This window comes from Geotrypetes seraphini, chromosome 12 (genome assembly GCF_902459505.1).
Source record: "Geotrypetes seraphini chromosome 12, aGeoSer1.1, whole genome shotgun sequence".
NCBI lineage: Eukaryota > Metazoa > Chordata > Amphibia > Gymnophiona > Dermophiidae > Geotrypetes > Geotrypetes seraphini.
Genome location: NC_047095.1, coordinates 73,727,235 through 73,748,735, shown reverse-complemented (window position 1 = coordinate 73,748,735; position 21,501 = coordinate 73,727,235). Strand labels below are relative to the sequence as shown.

Here is a 21,501-nt window from a genome sequence, read left to right as displayed (position 1 = left end):
CGGTTAGTTGAAAAAATACAGTAAAATACAGTTTTCTTAAAGGGATACAACCCTCCAGACCAGCACTACCTCAGGATTTTTTTTTTTTTTTTTTTTTTTTACAGAACAGACTCCACAGGCTCTCAAAGCAATAGTCTTGCTTGATTTAGGGGGCAAGGCTTATTGCTGAGGCTCCTCTAAAAAAATGTGGGGAGGTGGAGGAAGTGGGGGGAGGGACCCCGCTCGTGACCCGCCGGGTTTGACACCCCCGAGGTCGGACGAACCCCCAAACAGAGTCCGTCCAAGCTCCGTCCGGCTAAAAACAGGGACAATAAACCCCTTAAACAAATTCCAACAGCCCTACCAAGGGAGATGGGTACAGATCACTCAACACCTGCTGGAGACTGAAAGAAGACTGAGGGAAATAGAGAGGAGGGGCTAGGATATACTGTCCCAAAGTTTTGTTTTCAGTCTCCACCTGCTGGTCATGATTAGATATATACCCATTCGTAAAGTTAACCTCTACTGGTCTGGAGAGTGCTAAAGAAGAAGGGTTTAAATTTTAACAACAATTATTATACATATTAGGTAATACAGATATTTTAGGTATTATTGTTTATAAATACAGAATAATATATTGTATTTACAGTGATACATGAAAGGAATTCAAGTGTATGTTTTATGTGATCTTTTAAAATTTCTATGTTGCACTTGTTGAAATATGAAAATGAATAAAAAATTTAAAAACGAAAGATGATGCGTTATCAAATGGGAAAATGCTTGATTTTTTTACAACTGCAATGTTCAAGCATATAAGTGGTTGCAGTTGAAGCAGGCCATTCAGAAAGGGTTCCCTGATTGGCAAAAAATTAAATAATCAGTATAGCTTACCGAGCCTATGTTTTCAGACTGATTTCCTAGGGCATCAGGCCACCAAGTGGTATAAATTAATTTCAGAATATTTGAATAAGAAACCAAAAATGAGCCTAAGGGATATTTGGAGCACTGAGGTAAAGCAGAAGATTTCTGCTACTCAATGGCCACGGATTTGGTCTTGGAGGATGAGATGTACAGCGTCAGCATCTATGAGACAAACCCGTTTTTTTCTGTTATATAGGATTTTTTGGACCCCTGTTCATTTGCAAAAATTAGATAGTTCCAAGCAGTGGCGTACCTAGCATATGTGACACCCGGGGCCCATCATTTTTTGACACCCCCCCATCTATATGAAAAATATGATTTTTAGTAACAATCTACATATCGCACAACAAGAGTGTACCTAGGAAAAGGCAGCATCTTAAACACTGCAGTGAGCACTAGAACACCAACACATGCATTTTAAAACTAAACAAACCAGATCCTGCACAGTCAATTGATCCTATACAGTCGATGCTATCAGAAAGCCATGTCCCTTTTATACAAACAGACAGATACACCCTCGCCTAATATGGAATAATCACAAACTAAAAATAGAAATATGTAGACAAAAGTTAAACTGAACTGCCAAGAAACCAGACTTTGCATACAATGCAACACCACAAAAACAGTAATACATGTCCTCTAATACTGTGCAAAATATAGACAGTAGATGTAAATTTGAAAAGAATGATACATAACAATCACCACTTTACAAATTAACAAATAAAAATAAAACAAATAATGAGAAATAAGAAAATACCATTTTGTTGGACTAATCCCCATAAGCTCGGTCCTCATCCCCACAAACCACCTGATTCCATCCACACAAGCCTTGAATTGTTTTATATTGAACTTATTATATTAAAGTATAAAAAGAAACAATATTCTGTACAATTGTCAATTTATAAATCAACGTCTTCTTCCCACTCTCTCTTCCCCATTTCCCTACAGCATCCTCAGCCCACTCTCTCTCCACTTTCCTTCAGCGCACGCACATAAAAACAAGAAAGTAATTTTATATCATTTTCATTCTATTCATTCATAGAAATTAAAGTCTAAATAATGCCAGTCACATAACAAAACATGATTTTACAAAAATAATTCCCTGCAGTCAAGCCTGCAAGGATTACTAGATGTCTTTCAGCAGCTCCCCTCCTTCCCTCCCCGTTACCTTCGTGGCCAAGTCAAAATGATCTACCAACAATAAAATTTTAAAAACACAAAGCACACTGTACGCAGAGAAAATGTTAATTATCATTTATATTCCGCGGGTTTTCAAAGAGGTCAAGGCAGATGACTTTATGCAATGTCACTTCAGTAACAACTATACAAAAATAGACAAATATACCCCCTCCCTTTTTACTAAACCATGATAGCGTTTTTTAGTGCAGGGAGCTGTGCTGAATGTCCCACGCTGCTCTCGACGCTCATAGGCTCCCTGCGCTAAAAACCGCTATTGCAGTTTAGTAAAAGGGGGCCATAGTGCAAAATATAGACAGCATATATAAATTCTCAAAACGAACACATTTTGATCACTAAATTGAAAATAAAATCATTTTTCCTACCTTTGTTTGGTAATTTCATCAGTCTCTAGTTGCACTTTATTCTTCTGACTGTGTATCCAATATTTCTTCCCTTCTTTCAGCCTCCTGTATGCTTCCTCTCCTCCAGACTTCATTCCCTCCCCCAATGTTTTCTTTGTTTCATCCTGTCCCCTTCTTTCTTTCTCTCTCCATGCCCCCTTTCTTTCTGTATGTCTGTCTTTCTCTCTCTCTCTCCGTGCCCCATTTCTTTCTTTCACCCTGCCCCCTTCTTTCTTTCTTTCTCTCTCCATGCCCCCCTTTCTTTCTCTCTCTTCCCCCATGCCCCATTTTTTTCTTTCTTTCACCCTTCCCCCTTTCTTTCTTTATGGATCCCTGTCCCCCCCCTTGCTTTCTTTCTGGCTCCCTGGCTCACCCCCCTTTCTTTCTCCCTTCCCTCCTCTATGCCACCGCCGCTACCACAACCATGCTGCCACCACCGCCGGGGAAAGGCTGCCACTGGCCATCAGAAACAGGCCGGCGCCGAATTAGCCCTCCTTCTTTTCCCGCGAGCCAACCAACTCTGGCTGCCCGACGTCAATTCTAACGTCGGAGAGGACGTTCCGGGCCAGCCAGGCAGCGATTGGCTGGCCCAGAACGTCCTCTCCGACATCAAAATTGACGTCTTGACGGCTAGAGTTGCTCGGCTCGGGGAAGAGAAGCAGCAGGGAGGAAGAATTTGGCGCCAGCTTCTTTCTGTTGACGGCAATGGCAGCCTTTCCCCGGCGGCAGCCTATTGCCCGGTAAGTGGCCAGCTAAACACCCCCTCGGGCCTTGCACCTGGGGCGGACCGCCCCCCCCCCCCCCCCCGCCCCATTGGTACGCCACTGGTTCCAAGACTAATAGATGCTGGCATTGTCATCTTGAAATAGGGACACTGGATCACCTGTTGTACTATTGCCCCTTAATTCTTAGTTTTTAGAAATCAATATGGATTACAATTAATAGGATATTAGATACTTCCATTCTAATGTCATATGATACTGTTCTATTTGGAACTATAAGAACATAAGAATTGCCATCTCCGGATCAGACCCATCAACAATTACATTAAAAGATATAAACAGATAAAGGGTGGCACTAAAGGATGAAAGACATGAGGCAAGATCTACGATTATGACAAATAAAAAGTTTCAAATACAAGTATTCATTTTGAAATGGATAACCTGGACATACAGATGAATAAACTGGACATACAGGCCTCACTTGTGTATGCTGGACACTACAGACATTTTAACACATATTTTCCCACAGCCTTCCTTTACAAGCTAACCAGATGGAACAGCCTGTACTTTGCTATCTGTGAACATATGTATCCTTTGAAATGCTAACCCCGCTGACCTCTGTTACAAAGTTTTTGTCTCCATTCCCTGCTGGGAGGATACTTCTCCAAGGCTCTGCTGAGCTGTTATTAGTGCTGTATGACTTCACAGATGCAAGGCACCCTAGAAAGCCATAAACCATTTATAATGAGCAACATCCTCTGCAGAAGACATAGGCGACTGATACCAAGACAGAACTTTTAAAAAAAAACATGCTGGACATTTGCCTATGGGAACCAGGTGCAGCTGGGCTGCTGGAAGGTCACCCTTGCATCTTTGTTTCAACTTTCAGCATACAAGGACACCATCCTGAACCACAAATCAGCCTCAGCAAGGTGATAAGGATTCCATACGTGTAAGAAGAAGAAGTTCATGAAGTGCCCTCTGTTTCTAGACTGCCCAGGCCCCTCTCGTGGTGGGGGGGAGTGAGAGAGGCGTGGACTGAGAGGAGGAATAGTTAGGTATACATTTTTTGTACCAATAGGGAGTCACATGACCAGAATTCGGGGATGGGCTTTTTGGAACAAAGAAAGAATTTCTCTGTATAAAAAAACATGTGCATCACAGATAGGGCCAGAGAGATTCACTTACTTATGCTACGGGGAACTGCTAGCCCCCTGCTAAGCATATGGGTGCAAGTTCTTCTCTCCATTGCATATTCTGAACTGACAATATATTTTTCTGCTATGCCTTTGCTGCTGTAATACTGTAAATTTTTATACTAACAACAAATATTGTCTGTTTTTGGAACATACAATGCCGTCTCATAGTCATTCCAATGAGGTAAACAAAGCAGCCTTTACTTCAATTTTCTAGAAATGTGAGTTTTACCCTAGCTCTTTGTTACCAGTATAATGCCTACAATTTGGGCTCAAATCCAGAAGGAATTTCCCTTGATTTGTCCCCTCTTCTTTCTATTGAGATTTATCCCTGTTCTGTATTACTGTTTCTTACCCATGATGTAATGGTATACCACATCACACACCACCACCACGTGACATGCTAGGTCAGGGTATAGCTCCCGAAAGGCAGCCGCACAATTCTTCACGTCCACAGATTTGTGCCCAAAGACGTACATGACGGGTAGCCTATTGCAGGGGCTGAGACAAGCCCGCCCATAATGTACCACAGCATCAGCTCCTACGTGTTCTGCTGCCACCTCATCTACGCAGCAGCTGTAAGGGAGAGAAACACGTGAGATCACAAAGAGAAATACTAAAAGGCCAAGAACACAAACTGTATCAAAGACAGATGAATTAAGACCACACTGACTGAGGAGGGTCACTGCCCACACTGTAATCAAAGACACATCGTGAACAGTGAACAATGCAATCACTTATAAAAGAGAAGTTTACTCTTGCCCAATAATTCCATTCCTTGAGTCCTGCTAGACCCATCCAGACTGATGGGTTATGTTCTCCTATCAGCAGAGAGAAGCAGCAATTTGAGGATTCTGATGACATCAATGCAACAAACAGTGAGCCAGGAATGTTCCCAATAAACTAATTCCAAAGCTAAGATTTAACTAAAAGAAACTCATATATATGTGGAACCCCTTATCAACTCGGGAACCCTCTGCAGACTCCAGAACATTAAAAGAAAATGAAGTACCTGTCTTCCTGGACTGATCTAGTGGGACTCAAGGAAAGGAACTTGGAGTAAAGTTAATGTCTCCTTATCCCAAATGAAGACAAGAAGGAGGAACATAAGCACTGGCAAGTTAGATGCAAAACACTATCTGGAGTAGGGCCCTTCCCCATCTGTCTTCAGCTTTCTAGTATTGAGGAGGAGCTTAGTAAGATTAAGCAGGAATTAGAGGTAATTAAAACTGCTTCCATCACTCCATAGAATCATAAAGCAGGCTGAAGCGAGTTTCAACAGCAACTCCAGTAGTTGGAACCTAAGGACAGTACCAGGTGGACTTGTAAGGTGTATGCTTAAAAAAAGACATTTTAATATAATCAAGAAATTGTTACAAGGCAGACTGGATGGACCATTCGGGTCTTTATCCAGTGTTCTCCCCAGAAATTTTTTCCAGCCGGGTGGCATGAAAAAGTAGCCGGGCGGGGCGGGATGGGGAAATTTGGTGGTGGGGAAAATGAAAAGGTACTTTTACTAAGGCTTGCTATAGCCATTTTAACACACGCTAAACGCTAACGTGTCCATTATAGTTTAGTGTGCGCTAAAATAGCTAGCACGCCTTAGTAAAAAGATTATAGGTATGCATCAAACAGGATTTGTTGCTCAAAGACATTCATCTCATAATACCAGATTAGCATTCCACATGTTATATTTAACAAAGAAAATGAATGAGCCTACTTTTGCTGTTTCTCTAGATGCAGAAAAGGCTTTTGATAGAGTAGAATGGACCTTTATGTATCAGGCATTGGAATGGTTTGGTATAGGTCCTGGATTCAGACAAATAATACAAACGTTGTATAGCTCCCCTTCTGCTAGATTATATATTAATAATACTTTTTCAGAAAAATTTAATTTACAAAGGGGAGTTGGACAAGGTTGTCCCCTGTCTCCTTTACTGTTTGATATTGTTTTAGAACCCTTAATATTAGCTATCCAACAAGTAAAGGAAATACAAGGTATACCACACTCAGATAGAGAATATAAGGTATCTGCTTATGCAGATGATTTACTATTATATTTGAGGAATCCAGAGTCTACCATTCCATGTTTACTTGAGTTGATTGAGAAATTTGGAAAATTTTCAGGATATAAGATAAATTGGAATAAATCAGAAGTTCTTCCATTAAATGTACATTGTACAAAAGGTTTATTTGATAATTTCTCTTTTGTTTGGAAGGAAGATGCTATTAAATATCTAGGAATTTGGATTACAAAAACAGTGGATGAAACAATGAAAATTAATGAAAAACGTATATTACAAAAGGTGACAGAAATGTGTGAGCAATGGAATCCTTTGCATTTATCTTGGTGGGGAAGAGTACAAACTGTTAAAATGATGATTTTGCCTGTAGTTTGTTACCAAATGGGGATGATACCAGTTTTCTTTCAAGAATCTTTTTATAAAAAATTAAATAGGGTTTTGACAAAATTTATTTGGCTTGGTAAAAATCCCAGAATTGCTTTAGTGTCGTTGCAAAGGCCAATTGTGGAGGGCGGGGTAAATTTTCCCAACTTTTATAGGTATCATCAAGCCTATATTTTACGTCAAGGTATGTATTGGATCCTCCCAGAGCCCACTGATAATATTCCAGATTGGTTCTGGTTAGAATGGAGACTTATGTTTCCCTTGCGTCTTAATCATGTAGTTAGTATCAAAATGCCAAGGTTATATAAAGAACATAGAATATTTATGGATACCTGGAAAACTCTAAGATATATAAGTAATCTAACTCCTATTCCAATAAGTAAATCAACAACTTAAACGATTTGGTTAAACCCCAAGATCAAAATTGGCGGTTTTAAAATCATCTGGAAACATTGGCTGATAGCAGGTATTCGTATTTTGGAAGATGTAATACAAAATGGTAAGTTGCTGGAGTTTTCACAATTGCAACGTAAATTTGATCTTAATAAGTCACAATATTTTAGATGGTTGCAATTGAAGCAATCCATTCAGGTAGGGTTCCCTGAATGGAAAAATCTTACTAATTATCATAGTTTGGAATTCTTATGTTTCCAGATGGATTCAACAGATCATAAAGCCGCACAGTGGTATAAATTAATATCTGGATTTGTAAATAAAAAACCAAAAAATGGTCTTAGAGACATTTGGAGCATTGAGATAAAGCACCAAATTACTGCATCTCAATGGCCACGACTTTGGTCTTGGAGGTTAAAATGTACGGTGTCAGCATCCATGAGACAAACTTGGTTTTTTCTATTGCATAGAGCTTTTTGGACCCCTGTTCGTTTACAAAAGATAGATAGTTCTAAGTCTAATAGATGCTGGCACTGTCATGTTGAAGTCGGGACATTAGACCACCTTTTATTCTATTGTCCATTCATCTTATCATTCTGGAAATCAATTTGGCCTCAAATCAATAGGATGTTGGAAAATCCGGTAGCCTTGACATATGATACTATTTTATTTGGCACAACTATGAGAGCAAGAAGTCAAATTTCGGCAAATAACAATAAACTTCTGTTTATTTTAACTGGAATAGCAATGCAGCAAATAACATACAATTGGAAAAAACATGATATGTTAAACTACAATTTTTGGTGGAATTCTGTATGCCATATATACAAAATGGAACTCACCATTGCAACACAAAAAGGTTATGTGAGTAAATTTCAAAAAATCTGGGGACCGTTAACAGATTTTTGTAATGAATGATTAACTTTTCCCATGATAAGATATTTGATTAAAGGGGAATGGGGTGTGATTTTTTTTCTGATTATTATATACTATATCAATATTATAATGAATTTACAATAAATTTGATTATATGTATTATTATTGATTGGGAGGGAGGGAGGGGTTTAAGTTTAAGTTTAAGTTTATTAGGATTTTATATACCGCCTATCAAGGTTGTCTAAGCGGTTTTTACAATCAGGTACTCAAGCATTTTCCCTCTCTGTCCCGGTGGGCTCACAATCTATCTAACATACCTGGGGCTATGGAGGATTAAGTGACTTGCCCAGGGTCACAAGGAGCAGCACGGGGTTTGAACCCACAACCCCAGGGTGCTGAGGCTGTAGATCCAACCACTGTATAATATTATAACTTTATATAATATTAATTTTCTAAAGAAATGTTAAATTTGACGTTAATATGTGAGTTAATCAAGTGTGTAGATTCAAGTTTCTAATGAGTTTATTTGGAACACTTGTTGTTACATAAGAAAATGAATAAAGATTTATAAATCAAAAAAGTAAAAAGATCACTAAATGTGCACGATTTTTATTAGTTAATTATTTTCCAACGCTCAATACGACTTCCTTTTTTAAGGTTTGACACTTAGGCAGTGTTCCAGTAGCATTTAAGCCACCCTTGAAAAAAAGTAATGCAGATCCTCTTATTCCGAATAACTAATGACCAGTATCAAACCTTCCATTTCTTTCAAAACTACTGTATTTGAGAGAGTGGTATTCAACCAACTTCAAACTCATGTTGAATCAGTTAATGCTTTGCATCCCCGGCAATCTGTGTTTTAAGACACAGCACAAAGACAGTAGTTCCCGCCTTAGGGCTCCTTATACAAAACTGCGATAGCAATTCTGCCACAGCAAATGCACTGAAGCCCATAGAAATTGAATGGACTTTGGTGCATTTGCCATGGGAGAATTGCTACTGTGGCTCCATACTAGTCAGCTAGAGACCAATGTTTCTCAACTTCTTCAAGCCAAATACCCCCTAAGTCTAACAAATACCAACTGGGTACCTCAGTCCAAGCTCCGTCCCTGACCCCACTCCCATTATAATAGTACTAATTGTAATGCAATTTCTTCCATTCATTTTTCATGTACACACAACCCTACTGTACAACCATTAAAATACTCCTCCCCAATGTCAAAATTATAAAAATCCTATTAATACAAAAATAATAATAATGCAAAATACATTTAAAGTCCAACTTTAAAAGCAAGGATAAGCCTCCCGCAATACACCCCCAAACAATAAGATGTATAATCTAGAAAAGTGTTTCTCTACAGCACTGCAACTGCATCAATAAACCCAGGACTACCATACATTCTTCAAGTATCCAGTCCCTACTCTATTAAATAACACCAGTTAAGACCCTCCCACTGCAAAATCATTTTTTTTTGGGGGGGGGGCAAGGTCACAACGGTTCATAGTCATTCGTGTGCGGGACTTCAGCGCACCAACATTTCAGCGCAGACAGATCAGCACAAGACTCCAGCAGGCCGCCTAAAAAGTTACTTTTAAAAGAGCTCCGACGCGGGGTTGTGAGTGGGGAACCCCCCCAGTTTACTTCATACTGTTCACGCTGCCATTAGGGGGAGGTGTGGGGTTGGAACCCTCCATTATAGAGTAAACTTAACTTTTTCCTGATTTTTTTAGGAAAAAGTTCAGTTTTCTCTATAATGACACCCCCCCAACGGCAGCACAAAAAATATGAAGTAAAGTGGGGAGGTTCCCCCCCACACCCCCGTCAGAGCTCTTTAAAAGTAACTTTTTAGGCAGCGCGCTGGGATCTTGCGCCAATTTGTCTGTGCTGAAATGTGGGTGCACTTTTGTCCTATCACCGGTCAGAAGTAGCTTTCACTATGTTTTATGTTCCCAAATACCTGTAAACATAAATAAATAAATGTGCTTAGACTTCCAGACTTGTGTGTTTAAAGTCAAGGGTTGACTGGAAAGAGTTAATCCTAAATACCAGAAAGTCACAGGCAAATAATGAATTAGTTTAGTCACGTGGCACTCGGTGTCTCACCTCCTGGGGCTCCGGCTGTAAACGGCCTTGGGATAGTTGTGTCTGGTTAGCGGTTCGGGGCTTGTGGGCGCTGCCAGAGCCAAGTTGCAGTGGGCAACAGGAGCCGGGCAGCCAGAGCCATGGCCGCTGTGGTTCCAGCCCCGGTGCCAGTCATCTTCCACCTCCTCTTCCCCCGGTAGCCAATTGACTTGACTTGCCCCAAACCGATGCTGAACAGGAGCTGCCGAAAGCCTTGCACCATCAGCGAGCTGTTGTCGCCGTAGCGTGTGAAAAGCACGTGCAACTGCCGCCGCTGAGCCAGCAACACCCGCTCCCGGTCCACGGCCAGCTCTAGTTCTACACTGTTTCGGCCACCGGCCGCGCAACAAGAACAAGGGCGGAGAGATGAGCATCGACAGCATCAGCCCTGCCCAGCCGCCCCTCCCAACTCACACATCCGTCGGCAAAGTCGCTAGGCGAATCGTAAGCTTCCCTCCATAGGTCAGCGACGGAGGGAAACTTACAATTTTCTTCGGGCCTTCCTCGTTGCCGGGTCCTGCCTTCGCGGAAACAGAAAGTAGGCAGGACCCGGCAGCGAGTTGTAAGCTTCCATCCGTCGTTGACTAGTCTCCTGCCTTAGCCCGCAGCGAACTCATGCTTCAGGGCTCTAAGGTGTGTGCGCCGGCTTCCCTTCTCTTCTCCCCCCCCTGGATGTAACTTCTGGTTTCGGAGGGAAGAGAAGGGAAGCCGGCACACACACCTTAGAGCCCCGAAGCATGAGTTCGCATCTCCAAGCCAGTGAGAGGTGGTTTTGGGGGGGGGGGGATTTTTATTACATTGAGCGGCGGCAGCTGCAGGATTCCCGATAGATGACAGCTGGGCGGTCATCTAAATTAGGCGGGCGGAGCGCCCGGCTAAAAGGCCCTGGGGAGAAAACTATTTATCTGATGTCATTTACTATGTTACTGTGTTTTGATGTACCTGCAAAAGTTGTTAATGTGAGTTTTTGCCTCTGTGACAAATTTCTCTTTATATTCTCTCTTATCTGTTATGTGTTTTGCATCTAACTTGCCAGTGCTTATGTTCCTTCTTCTTGTCTTCATTTGGATCCTTTTTCCATTCTGTAAAGGATATTCTTTTGGGTCTTATAGCCTCTTTCACTTCCATGCTGGCTGTCTTTTGTTGTTCTTTCCACTGTTAATAGGCTTTGGTACACTGTGTCTGTTTGGAGTGGTCTAGCGGGATAAGGAGAGGGAGGCGCGGGGCTACTGGATGGAGGAGAAGAGGAAAACAGGAGTCCTAGCAGCAGAAGGCAGGAAGTTCCAAGACAGCTGATGCCGGAGCCAGAGCCTCTCTTCCTGCCCAGTGTGCCACAACAAACCTGAGTTGTCACCTTGCTTAGAGTGACTGCAGGCCACAAAATAGTTCCTGGGGGACCGCGAGTTTGAGACCACTGATCTATACCACCCCAGCCATTGAAGGCCTCCCCAGTCCATCCTCCACCAAATGGCCATATACAGACACAGACCATGCAAGTCTGCCTTAGTTCTTCAATATTTACTATTATTTTCTGATTCTAGATCCTCTGTGCTTATCCCACGGGTTTTTAGGATAGCCCTAATGAATATGTATGAGAGATTTGCATATAATGGAGGTGACAGGCATGCAAATCTGCCCCATGCCTATTCATTAGGGCTATCCCAAAAACCCGGTGGTCCTCCAGGACAGGGTTGGGGACCATTGCTCTAGTGCACCATCAACGAAACCTTCCTGTTACCTGAACACTTCCCTACAATGTGATCCTTACAAAAAAAAAAACTTTCCTGCTGGGACACTGCTCTACAGTTTTCCTGAGATAAAAGCCCCACCTGCCATAAGAGGTATCTCCAAGAATGTACACTTTGATACCAGAAGCTTTTTCCACTTTTTTTGCCACAGTGGCTGAATCCACCAACAGCTCATCGGGGAACTGGAGCGCCACCTGCAAGACAGAGAGGGACAACATTCAGGTTCAGAAGAAGAAAGCCTTGAATTTAAGCCCTTATTTGCCACAGGTGGCTTCTTACAGGTTAAACAAGACAAGAGCAGCAGATGAAGCTCATACGCCAAATGCTCAGTTCTGCATTCCTTTCCTTCTATACTTGTCCTATGCTTTCTCATTTTCAGGCACTATTCTGGTCTGTCTCCATCATCTTCATACAAAGAAAATGATGGCCTTTAAGTTTGTCATCCATGCCAACTATTAAGATCTACAAATCCTTAATGCTGTCCCCATATGCTTTGTGATGAAGACCACTATTTATTTATAGGATTGTATTTCTTTGATTTTTTAGCTCAGCCTCCCAAAGGAGTTCAGAACGGGAAGCTTAACGAAATAGTCTATCGCAGATATGTCCAATCAAATCCAAACCCTGCCTAATTACATCAGTTGCAGACATCAACGGGGATTCAGTACGATGGAATTTTCTGAAGCTGTTCTGAAAGATATTTCTGCAAATAGTCTTCCAACTGAAATAATACTACAGTATGTTTTCCAAACTGTTTGCCAAAACAGGCATTAACAACACAGGTCTAGAGCTAGACAAAATCAATATCTAGCAAGTTATTCAATAATTGTCATATTGTAGCAATTTTTAAATTGACTGGTAATCAGAGGCACTAACCAAAGTCTCCAAGGGATTTAGAATAGATGACCCCAATGTACCTAACACTGTTTAGCTTTTTCCAATTCAAGATGGTCCTTCACCAAAAAAAAAGTTTTTTGATCAGATTTTTATCTTGATTTTCTTAGAATGATGAGATGATTAATTTTAATACAAACAAATTACCTTTGCCTTGATTCTTTCGTGTTGAATCTGTTCTTGAATCTGCTGAATTTTAAGTCTGTTGTACAGTTCTTGGTTTTCACAATATCTTAATTATTGGAACATGCTGTACATTAGTTTGCATGATTCAACCATTACAAGTAACAAAATAGTCTAAGAGAGCCACTCAGCTCACCAGACTAACACTCACTCTACAGCCTCTGTGGCAGCCACTTAACTGCTACTGGCCACATCCACAAACATGCCTTCAGCCGTTTCACAGGTCAATGAGCTGTGGCCTCAGAGGTCAACATCATCATCAAAGCTAGAGGTCTACTCTGGACTCTAAAAGCAGACCGTGCATACTCCTGGTACGCCCTGACATAGGTAAGGACACTAAACAAACCGTGAGCGGACTGCTGGGCACGATAGACCACTGGTCTGACCCAGCAGCGGCAATTCTTATGTTCTTATACACAATAAAATGTACAATAGCACAAAAGACACAGTATAAATGTGGTATAGAGCCGACACGGGCTGTGTTTCGGTCGTAGCAATGACCTTCTTCCGGGGTCCGGTCTTACTATGAGCCACAAGCTTAAAAATGTGAAACAACGTAATAAAAACTGTGTGCACAACTAACATAGTCTGTAAATTGACTGGGGTAAGGTAAGGCCACATGCACACCTTGTTACACTGATGCTGTGCAATAAATGCCGTTGTTCTCTCAATTTCATAAACCTCATCAAGTTCCTCAGGAGGGGTCAAGCCGTTGCCTACTGCTGTGGTAATCAGGGGCCGCTGGATTGCCTCTTCACCATCACTACTGAACTGCATTGCCATGGTTAACTCAGCATCGACTATGTTTAAAACATAACAAAATGAAGAAAAAAAGATTTAGGAAGGCACCCATTTTCTTTATTTCTATGTAAAACATCAAAAAGATTAAAATAATCTATAATCTTTTCTTTGGAACACCACCTTTTTTACTGTTAACATTGTTCACCAGCTCCAGCACTTTAATTTCCTACTTTGGCAGAAAACACTTCAATTTGAAATAGCAAGCAACCGCATCTGGCACCCATGGGGATTGGTAGATGCCAGATAAATGTAGTTTCTGGTTGTTTGAGAGTTAGGCCTAACTAATATTACAGTATACCCCCGCAAATTCACAGTTCCAACTTCGCAGACTCAGTCATTCGTGGGCTTTTCCGTGTGTGTTTTTAAACTATAACGACTCCAGAGAAAGTCCCGGGTTTACAGGAAACACAGACTAACAGCCAATTAAAGGCCAAAAAGTGTGCCAAAATTCTTTCCAGCTCGGTTTTTGAGAGGTTGGCATTGCTAGCGGATGAGGAAGAGAGAAATGCCATCCCCCCAGCACTATTCTGCAGCCCTCTCCCGCCTCCGATCCCTGCATCCAATACAGTACAGTATTCGTGGTTTTTTGAAATTCGCGGGTGCTCCAGGAACATAATCCCGGGGAATTTCGGGGGAATACTGTACACCCACTCAAAATACTAAGGAAAGAACATATATAATCACTCAAGCTTCTCAAAATATGTCCTATCAGGAACCATAAGGGGCCCCCAAAACAGTGCAAGGAATGCCCACTGCACTCATACACACGCGACAAGCACACCCATTCAGTCACAGAAAGCAGAAAAAAAGTGGAGAAAAAGCCTCAGTTTAGCTTCATATGGCAAGAAACTCTACTTGTGAGACCAAAATGGGTAAAATCACAAACACACGTTTGACCATTTATCAGCAGTGAAAAAACAAACACTGTAGCAGCCCTCAGAGGAACCATCCCCCCAAATTATTAGCACGCCAAATTTCAAGTGTGTGAGTGCAACATGCAGTACATCATCAAAATCTCAAACAAGAGTGGCTACAGGGTCGGGCAGGCCAGCACCTTTTGGGTGGTTGGAAGACAGCTTGGATACCATCTGCAGCTAAGTTTTTTCTGCTCACTATAGACATTGTTTGAGACTTTATGTTTAAATGATTTTTATTATTCCAGCAGTAAGAAGCAAATACAAACAGTAGTAACCGTCAGGAAATAACATTTTCAACAATATAATCAGTTCTCCTCCCATCCCCCCCTCCCCAAGAATCCATGGCCAGTCCAACAGCTGAGAGTGGGAATAAAATCTTAAAAAGATTCAAAAGTCTACTGCGAGCACGCGGTGTGAGGTCCTGCCAGAAGTGCTCCCACACCTGACAAAATTTGCAACCCGAGCCAAGAGTCAAGTCTCCCACCATGCGTCTCTCCAGTGTTGCGTGCACTATCATTAGGGATCTCCATTGTGCATATGACGGGGGATCACGGGAGAGCCAGGTGGTGAGGATGGCTTTTTTTCCCATCAAAAGGGCTCTGGAGATAAATGCTGACATTCCCCTGGGTTTGGGCGAGGCTATATTATAAAATCCAAATAACGCCCTCGGTTGCGGAAGCCATCGCCTTCCCCAAAGCAATGTAGTATATAGGCCAAGATGTCTCCAAAACTGTTAGATTGCGGGGCAGGCCCAAAACATGTGACTCAAAGATGCGTGAGCCTGATTGCATTTCGGGCAAGAATGCGACGCAGTAATACCCATCCGGGCTGCACGTTCCGGTGGAATGTAAAGTCTAAGAACAATTTTCAATTGCATTTCCCAGTGAGTAATATTGGGTGACACCTTCTGAATGTTCTTCAGGACCCGTTGTAACTGTTGAGCAGTCAACTGGCAATGCAAGTCCTCAGCCCACGCTGTCGCTAATATATCCAGATTCGTACTTGGTTGGCAATCCCGGATCCCCACAATATGAAATCGTAGAGGAATCCTCTGTTGGGCTGAAAGGCTGAAGAGTTCCGAAAGCGCCTCCCTGCAGACTTCAGTAAGGGCAGCCACTGGGAGGGACTGAACATAGTGACGGATCTGGTAATAGGCGAAGAGATCATTAGCCTGTAGGTCAAAAGTTCGTTGCAGCTTGGCAAATGTGGCCAGGCTCCCCTTCTCCGAAAACAGGTGAAAAAGATATTGTAGACCTTGTGCTTGCCACCTAAGAAAGGTGGCATTTTGCATGCCCGGCTGGAAAGCTCCATTACCCTGTATAGGCAAATATAAAGACACCCTAGAAGACAATTTGGCTGTTTTACAGACCCATCTCCATGTCCTTCTGGCCGGCATAAAAATGGGGTAATGAGACACCAAAGGACGCATCCTCGGATCCGCCACATGTAGAAAATGGATCACATGGAACGGAGCCAGCAAAGATAACTCCAGTGGTGTAGCAGAAAAATCAGATGTTCCTCTAAACCAATCATTAATATGTCTCATCTGACAAGCCATAGCATACCAACGTACATTTAATAAACCATAGCCCCCCCTATCCCTGGGCAGACACATCTGTAGCAAGGGCATACGTGGTCGCTTACCACCCCATAGAAAACGCTGTAGCTCTTTCGTTAAACGAATGTTATGGGCATGGGACAGCAGCAGAGGTAAAACCTGAAAGAGATATAACCATTTGGGAAAGAGCACCATATTATAAAGGGCTACCCGGCCCACCACCGATAAGGGAAAAGTGGACCAATTCTGTAGATGTTGTGAGGTGTCTTGGAGCAATGGGGTGATATTGCTGGTGTACAGGGTCGTAAGGTCTCGGGGGATCTGTACCCCCAAATAGCGAATTGAAGTCTGAGCCCACGTAAATGGGAAGTGACCGCTCCATGTCTGTTGTAGTGTCATGGGGCTAGCTAGGGCCATAGATTTCTGTTAGTTCAACGTAAATCCTGAATAAAATTTGAATTTGTCAAGCGCTTGCAATAAATATCGAACAGAGTGAGCGGGGTCAGTTAGCAAAAATAATAGGTCATCTGCAAAGGCCAACAATTTGAGTGAATGAGTCCCGAAGTCCACACCCACTATGTCGGGGTCCTGAGACACTGTGCGAAGAAAGGGTTCAACGTACATTAGAAATAAGAGGGGTGACAGTGGACAGCCCTGTCGAGTTCCCCTCTCAATAGGTATTGGGTCAGTAATAATGTCATTGACAAGTAGTCTTGTTGTTGGAGTGGAATATAAAGTGCGTAATGCCGAGGCGAACCAGCCAGATATCCCCATACAATTTAACACTTCAAAGAGGTACGTCCAATTGATCTGGTCGAACGCCTGTGCCGCATCCAAACTGAGTAGAAGCATAGGAGTGTGATGGAATTGCGTGTGCGCTAAGGCTATCAATGCTTTACATACGTTGTGTACTGCTTGTCTACCCTGTACAAAGCCGACTTGTGTGGATGCAATCACATCGGGGAGAAGGGTCGCTAATCTATCAGCTAAGATTTTGGACAGAATTTTGATGTCTACATTCAGCAAAGAAATTGGGCGATAGGACTCGGGAGCAGAACTGTCTTTGCCAGGCTTCAATATCAACGTGATTAAAGCCTCATTCGCTTCTCCAGGGAAATGTTCATCCTGGATTACCTGGGAGTAATAGTTCCTTAAAAAAGGACTAAGCTGCCCTGAGAGCAGTTTATAAAATTCTGCCGTAAAGCCATCCGGCCCTGGAGCCGAAAAATTTTGTTGATTGTGGATAGCTTTATGTAGGTCTTTAGGGGTGATGGGTGCATTAAGAAACCTAACATCTGAGTCAGAGAGCGGCTGTAAACCGGAATCCGTGAAATAGTCCTTAACCCTTTCAGGACCAAGGGACATATTTGTCCCATAACTTTAAAATCCTATAAATTTTGATTGGGATAGTCTACAGTTCTAAATTTGATATGTACGGATTCCATATGATACTGCCTTTATGTAAACAAACTGGTTCCGACATTCATTCATTAGCGTCGTTGCCAGATTGACGAGAAGATTCACTTGCCACACTGTCCATAAGCCAGAAGTGTGATTTTTAAAAAAAAAAATGATATTTCACAAAAAAAAATCAATTTTTTGGCATCTGCAAGCCCTTTTTACCATAAAAATGTCGTCAAAACCACAAAAATTGGCCTACGATCCTTATGGTCCTGAAAGGGTTAATAAGGGGGTTCAGCTCCCGAGTCCCGGCGCCCATATATCTTACCCGAAGTGGGACTGAAAAATTTGTGCAATGTGTTCAGTAGTGTGTTGAAATTGGCCTGTACTATCCCTCAATCCCAAAACATAACGGTGACCCCGCACCCGGGAAGTCAAGCGGGCTAATAACTTCCCTGCCCGATTTCCATAGCGATGGTAGCGAAATTTTTGATACAAGAGCATTTTCACCGTGCGCTCATGTATATAGGAGTTGAGGGTTGTTTCCACGGAAGCTAAGTGTTCCCTTGCATGGCGGGTCGGGAACAGGGTATACTGACGCTTAGCGCTTGCTAGTTCTTTTTCCAACTGCAGTATTCCCTGGGACAAACAGCGATTACGCACATAAGCTATACAATCTCCTCTGAGCACCACCTTAGCCGTGCTCCAAAACAGTGTCGGATCATTGTTATGCTGACCATTAAAGTCTAGGAATTCACCCCATTTAGTCGTTAGGTATGTTTTGAAATGGTCATCAGAAAATAGATAACTAGGGAAGCGCCAACGTACGGGTCCGCGCAAACCGAAGCCCACATTCACAACTAGCCAGATCATCGCGTGATCTGAAATCACCGCCGGGCCTATTATCGCTGCATCCACATTCAGAAATGCTCTGCGCGTGGTAAGGATGTAATCTATCCTAGATTGTGTGTTATGTGCTCTGGAGCGGTGTGTGTAATCCCGTTCAGTGGTATGGAGAATTCTCCACGGGTCCACCAGATCTAAAGTGGCGCAAAGATAGGGCAGACCTCTGGTATGAGATATACTCGCACCAGGTCCTGGCTGAGAACGATCACAAGTCGGGTCAAACACCTGATTGAAATCCCCTGCAATGTATACCGGATCAGTAACCCGCCCAAGAAGCATGGCAGTTAGACTCTCAAAGAAGGAATGGTCATAGGTATTAGGTGCATATACATTCATCAAGTAAAAGGAATATGTGCCTACGGACAACTGCAGCAAGAGGTAGCGGCCCTGTGGGTCCGAGGCTACTACTTTTGCAGTGTAAGGCAATGTCTTACTAATCAGTATCGCCACCCCTGCCTGCTTATGAGTTGAAGATGCTGCATGCACTGCGGCTACCCAGGACCTCCTCAATTTCTGATGTTCCAAGTCTGTAAGTCGGGTTTCTTGCAGACAGGCTATGTCGACCTTATGTCGTTTGAGCTGTGTTAAAATTTTTGTTCGTTTTATGGGAGAGGTAATGCCCGAAACATTCCAGGATACTATTCTCAAAGTGTTAGCCAGCAGGTATAAAAGGGGCTAGTACAAACATATAAAATGCTAAGTGCAGAAAAAATCCACCCCGGGTTCCCAGCCATACCCAGCGCAGCCACATGACGCTCAGGACCTGCCGAGCAGCACCAGTACCATGGTAAATGTCAGGTGCAGGAGTCTCGCAGCAGGGTCTGATCCCACCCTTCCCAATAATCAAAAGAATACCAGCAGCAACCACGTAGGCCAAGGACTCCCCCCCCAGGAACCCCAACCCCCCCCCCTTCCTTCCCAACCTTCTTCCCAATTGCATGGTTGTGGTCACACCCTCAGGTTCGCCCTAGGCAGTCCCAAAGGTGTGAAAGATCACAAAACAATGCCACTCCAGGCCCCGAGTTCCCATACAGTAAATACAATAGTCATAAGAGCAGTCTGCAGAGCAAATGAACGTTAGGATGAGCTCAAATATACAGTATATCAATTTCTGAACTAGAACAGGAAAAAACACAAAATTGTAAACAAACTTAAACCAGAATAGCAAGTAACAGCCATATTATCTGAGATCCAGGCTTCACCCAAACCAGGAGATCCCGGTGCATTCACAATGCCACAGGCACACAGGAGCTTGTGACAAACAAGGAAGCACACCATGTACTCTTTCATGTAAGGTCCGACTGGGGCAACACCTGAGTGTTCACATAAAGGGCCGCCTCAGCCGCAGCCTCAAATACCTGCCAGCGTCCCTGATGTTAAATTTTCAAAGTGGCTGGATATAAAAAGAGAAAGCGTATTTTTTTTTCAGCCAAAGAGGAACAAAATGGGTAGAATTGCTTCCTGTACTCCGTTAGGGCCACAGAATAGTCCTGGAAAATGCGCACCTCAGACTCCTCAAACGCTAAAGTCTCCCGAAGTTGTTTATATTTGCGCAAGATTTCCACTTTATGGTTATAGTTTAAAAGTTTGGCTATTACCATGCAAGGCCTCGCCTCTCTTGCTTGTTCTCGGCCTAGCCAGTGTGCTCTCTCCAGTCGAATAGGCCCCAGGCCCTCCTTCATGGGAAAGGAACTGGTCTGCCAGGCCTCCAGCACCTGCAGGAGCTTAGGACCGGGTACTTTTTCCAGAGTCCCCCAAAATCATAAGTTAGATCTTCTGGATCTATTTTCAAGATCATCCAGTCTTTCTGCTTGTTTTTGAGTCAGAGCCTGCAGTTCCTATAACGCGGTGTCATGTGCCTGCTGTGTATCCTCGATGCTGGAAACCCGAGTCTCCAGCGCTGTGGTGCGGCTAGTAGTCTCCATAAGTAGATTTTCAAGTTTTGGAGCTGTTCAGAAAGTTTTTCTATGCTGGGCTGCACTGCCACTGTTACTGCTTGAGTAAGGGCTGTCAGCGCCTCTGGCGCTATTTGCTGAATCGCGGCTGTGGAGGTGACCGGCGCCATTTTGTCAGCGCTGTCCTGCGAGCGGTCCCGATCCTTTTTTTGAGTGCGGGTGGACATCGGCGTTGCAGGAGAGGACAGAAATCTGTCCATATATTGTGCACAGCAAGCGCTGCAAAGCGCTGTCTGCCGGCTCACCTCCAAAGGCTAGTAACAGGGCGCTTCAGGACTCGGGGCCCGGGAGCTCAGGCAGCCTGCTTCTGCCTTGGCTCAGTGCATCACGTGATCTCCTTGTTTGAGACTTTAATGATGTACTGCATGTTGTGCTCTCTAGTGCTGCCCGATTCAGGAAAAAAATTTAGATTTGATTTTCCTGCCCAATTGGGTGTTTTTTTCAAACATCCTGGTGGGTTTATTTTATAGCCTTTTCACCCCCTTTGCCTTCTCCTAACCACACAGGCGCTGTGGTGTAAACAAAATAAACAAACAACTTTTCCCCTCTATTAAATTCTAGTTCACGTTGGCGGTCTAACACCAGCTCTGGCAGGATACACGTTTCAAATCTGAAATATTGTAATCACAAAAGGGAAAATATAATTAGTTTTTCTACCTTTTGTTGTCTGGTCATTCAAATCTTGTTGGTCCCAGGCTCTGGTTGTCTTCTGATAACTTGCTTGCCAGAGTCTCCTTCTTTCTTCTTTCTCCCTGCTAACCATCCATCTTCCATCTCTGTCCTCCCCTTCCGCTTCCCTTCCCTCCTCCGGAGGTCTGGCATCTTTCTTTTTTTTTGTCTCCATCCACAGATCCACCATTTCTTAACTACCCTTTTATCCAGCATCTCTCCCTCCTTCCCCACCACCCCAGGGTCCACCATCTCTCCCTTTCTTTTCCCAA

The 21,501-nt window shown here is 43.1% G+C and overlaps 1 protein-coding gene across 3 annotated transcripts in view; it reads right to left on the bottom strand.

The window, feature by feature from the left end:
• Window positions 1-21,501, bottom strand: part of DPH2 (diphthamide biosynthesis 2) — a 51,375-nt gene that overhangs the window by 19,894 nt on the left and 9,980 nt on the right. For all 3 annotated transcript variants that reach the window (XM_033916258.1, XM_033916256.1, XM_033916257.1), the window contains exons 2-4: window positions 13,650-13,822; window positions 12,027-12,139; window positions 4,754-4,974 (exon numbers count right to left, since the gene is read on the bottom strand). In XM_033916258.1, the coding sequence (XP_033772149.1) occupies window positions 4,754-4,974; window positions 12,027-12,139; window positions 13,650-13,805 (490 nt within the window). In that variant the 5' untranslated portion in view covers window positions 13,806-13,822. The remainder of the gene's footprint in view (window positions 1-4,753; window positions 4,975-12,026; window positions 12,140-13,649; window positions 13,823-21,501) is intronic.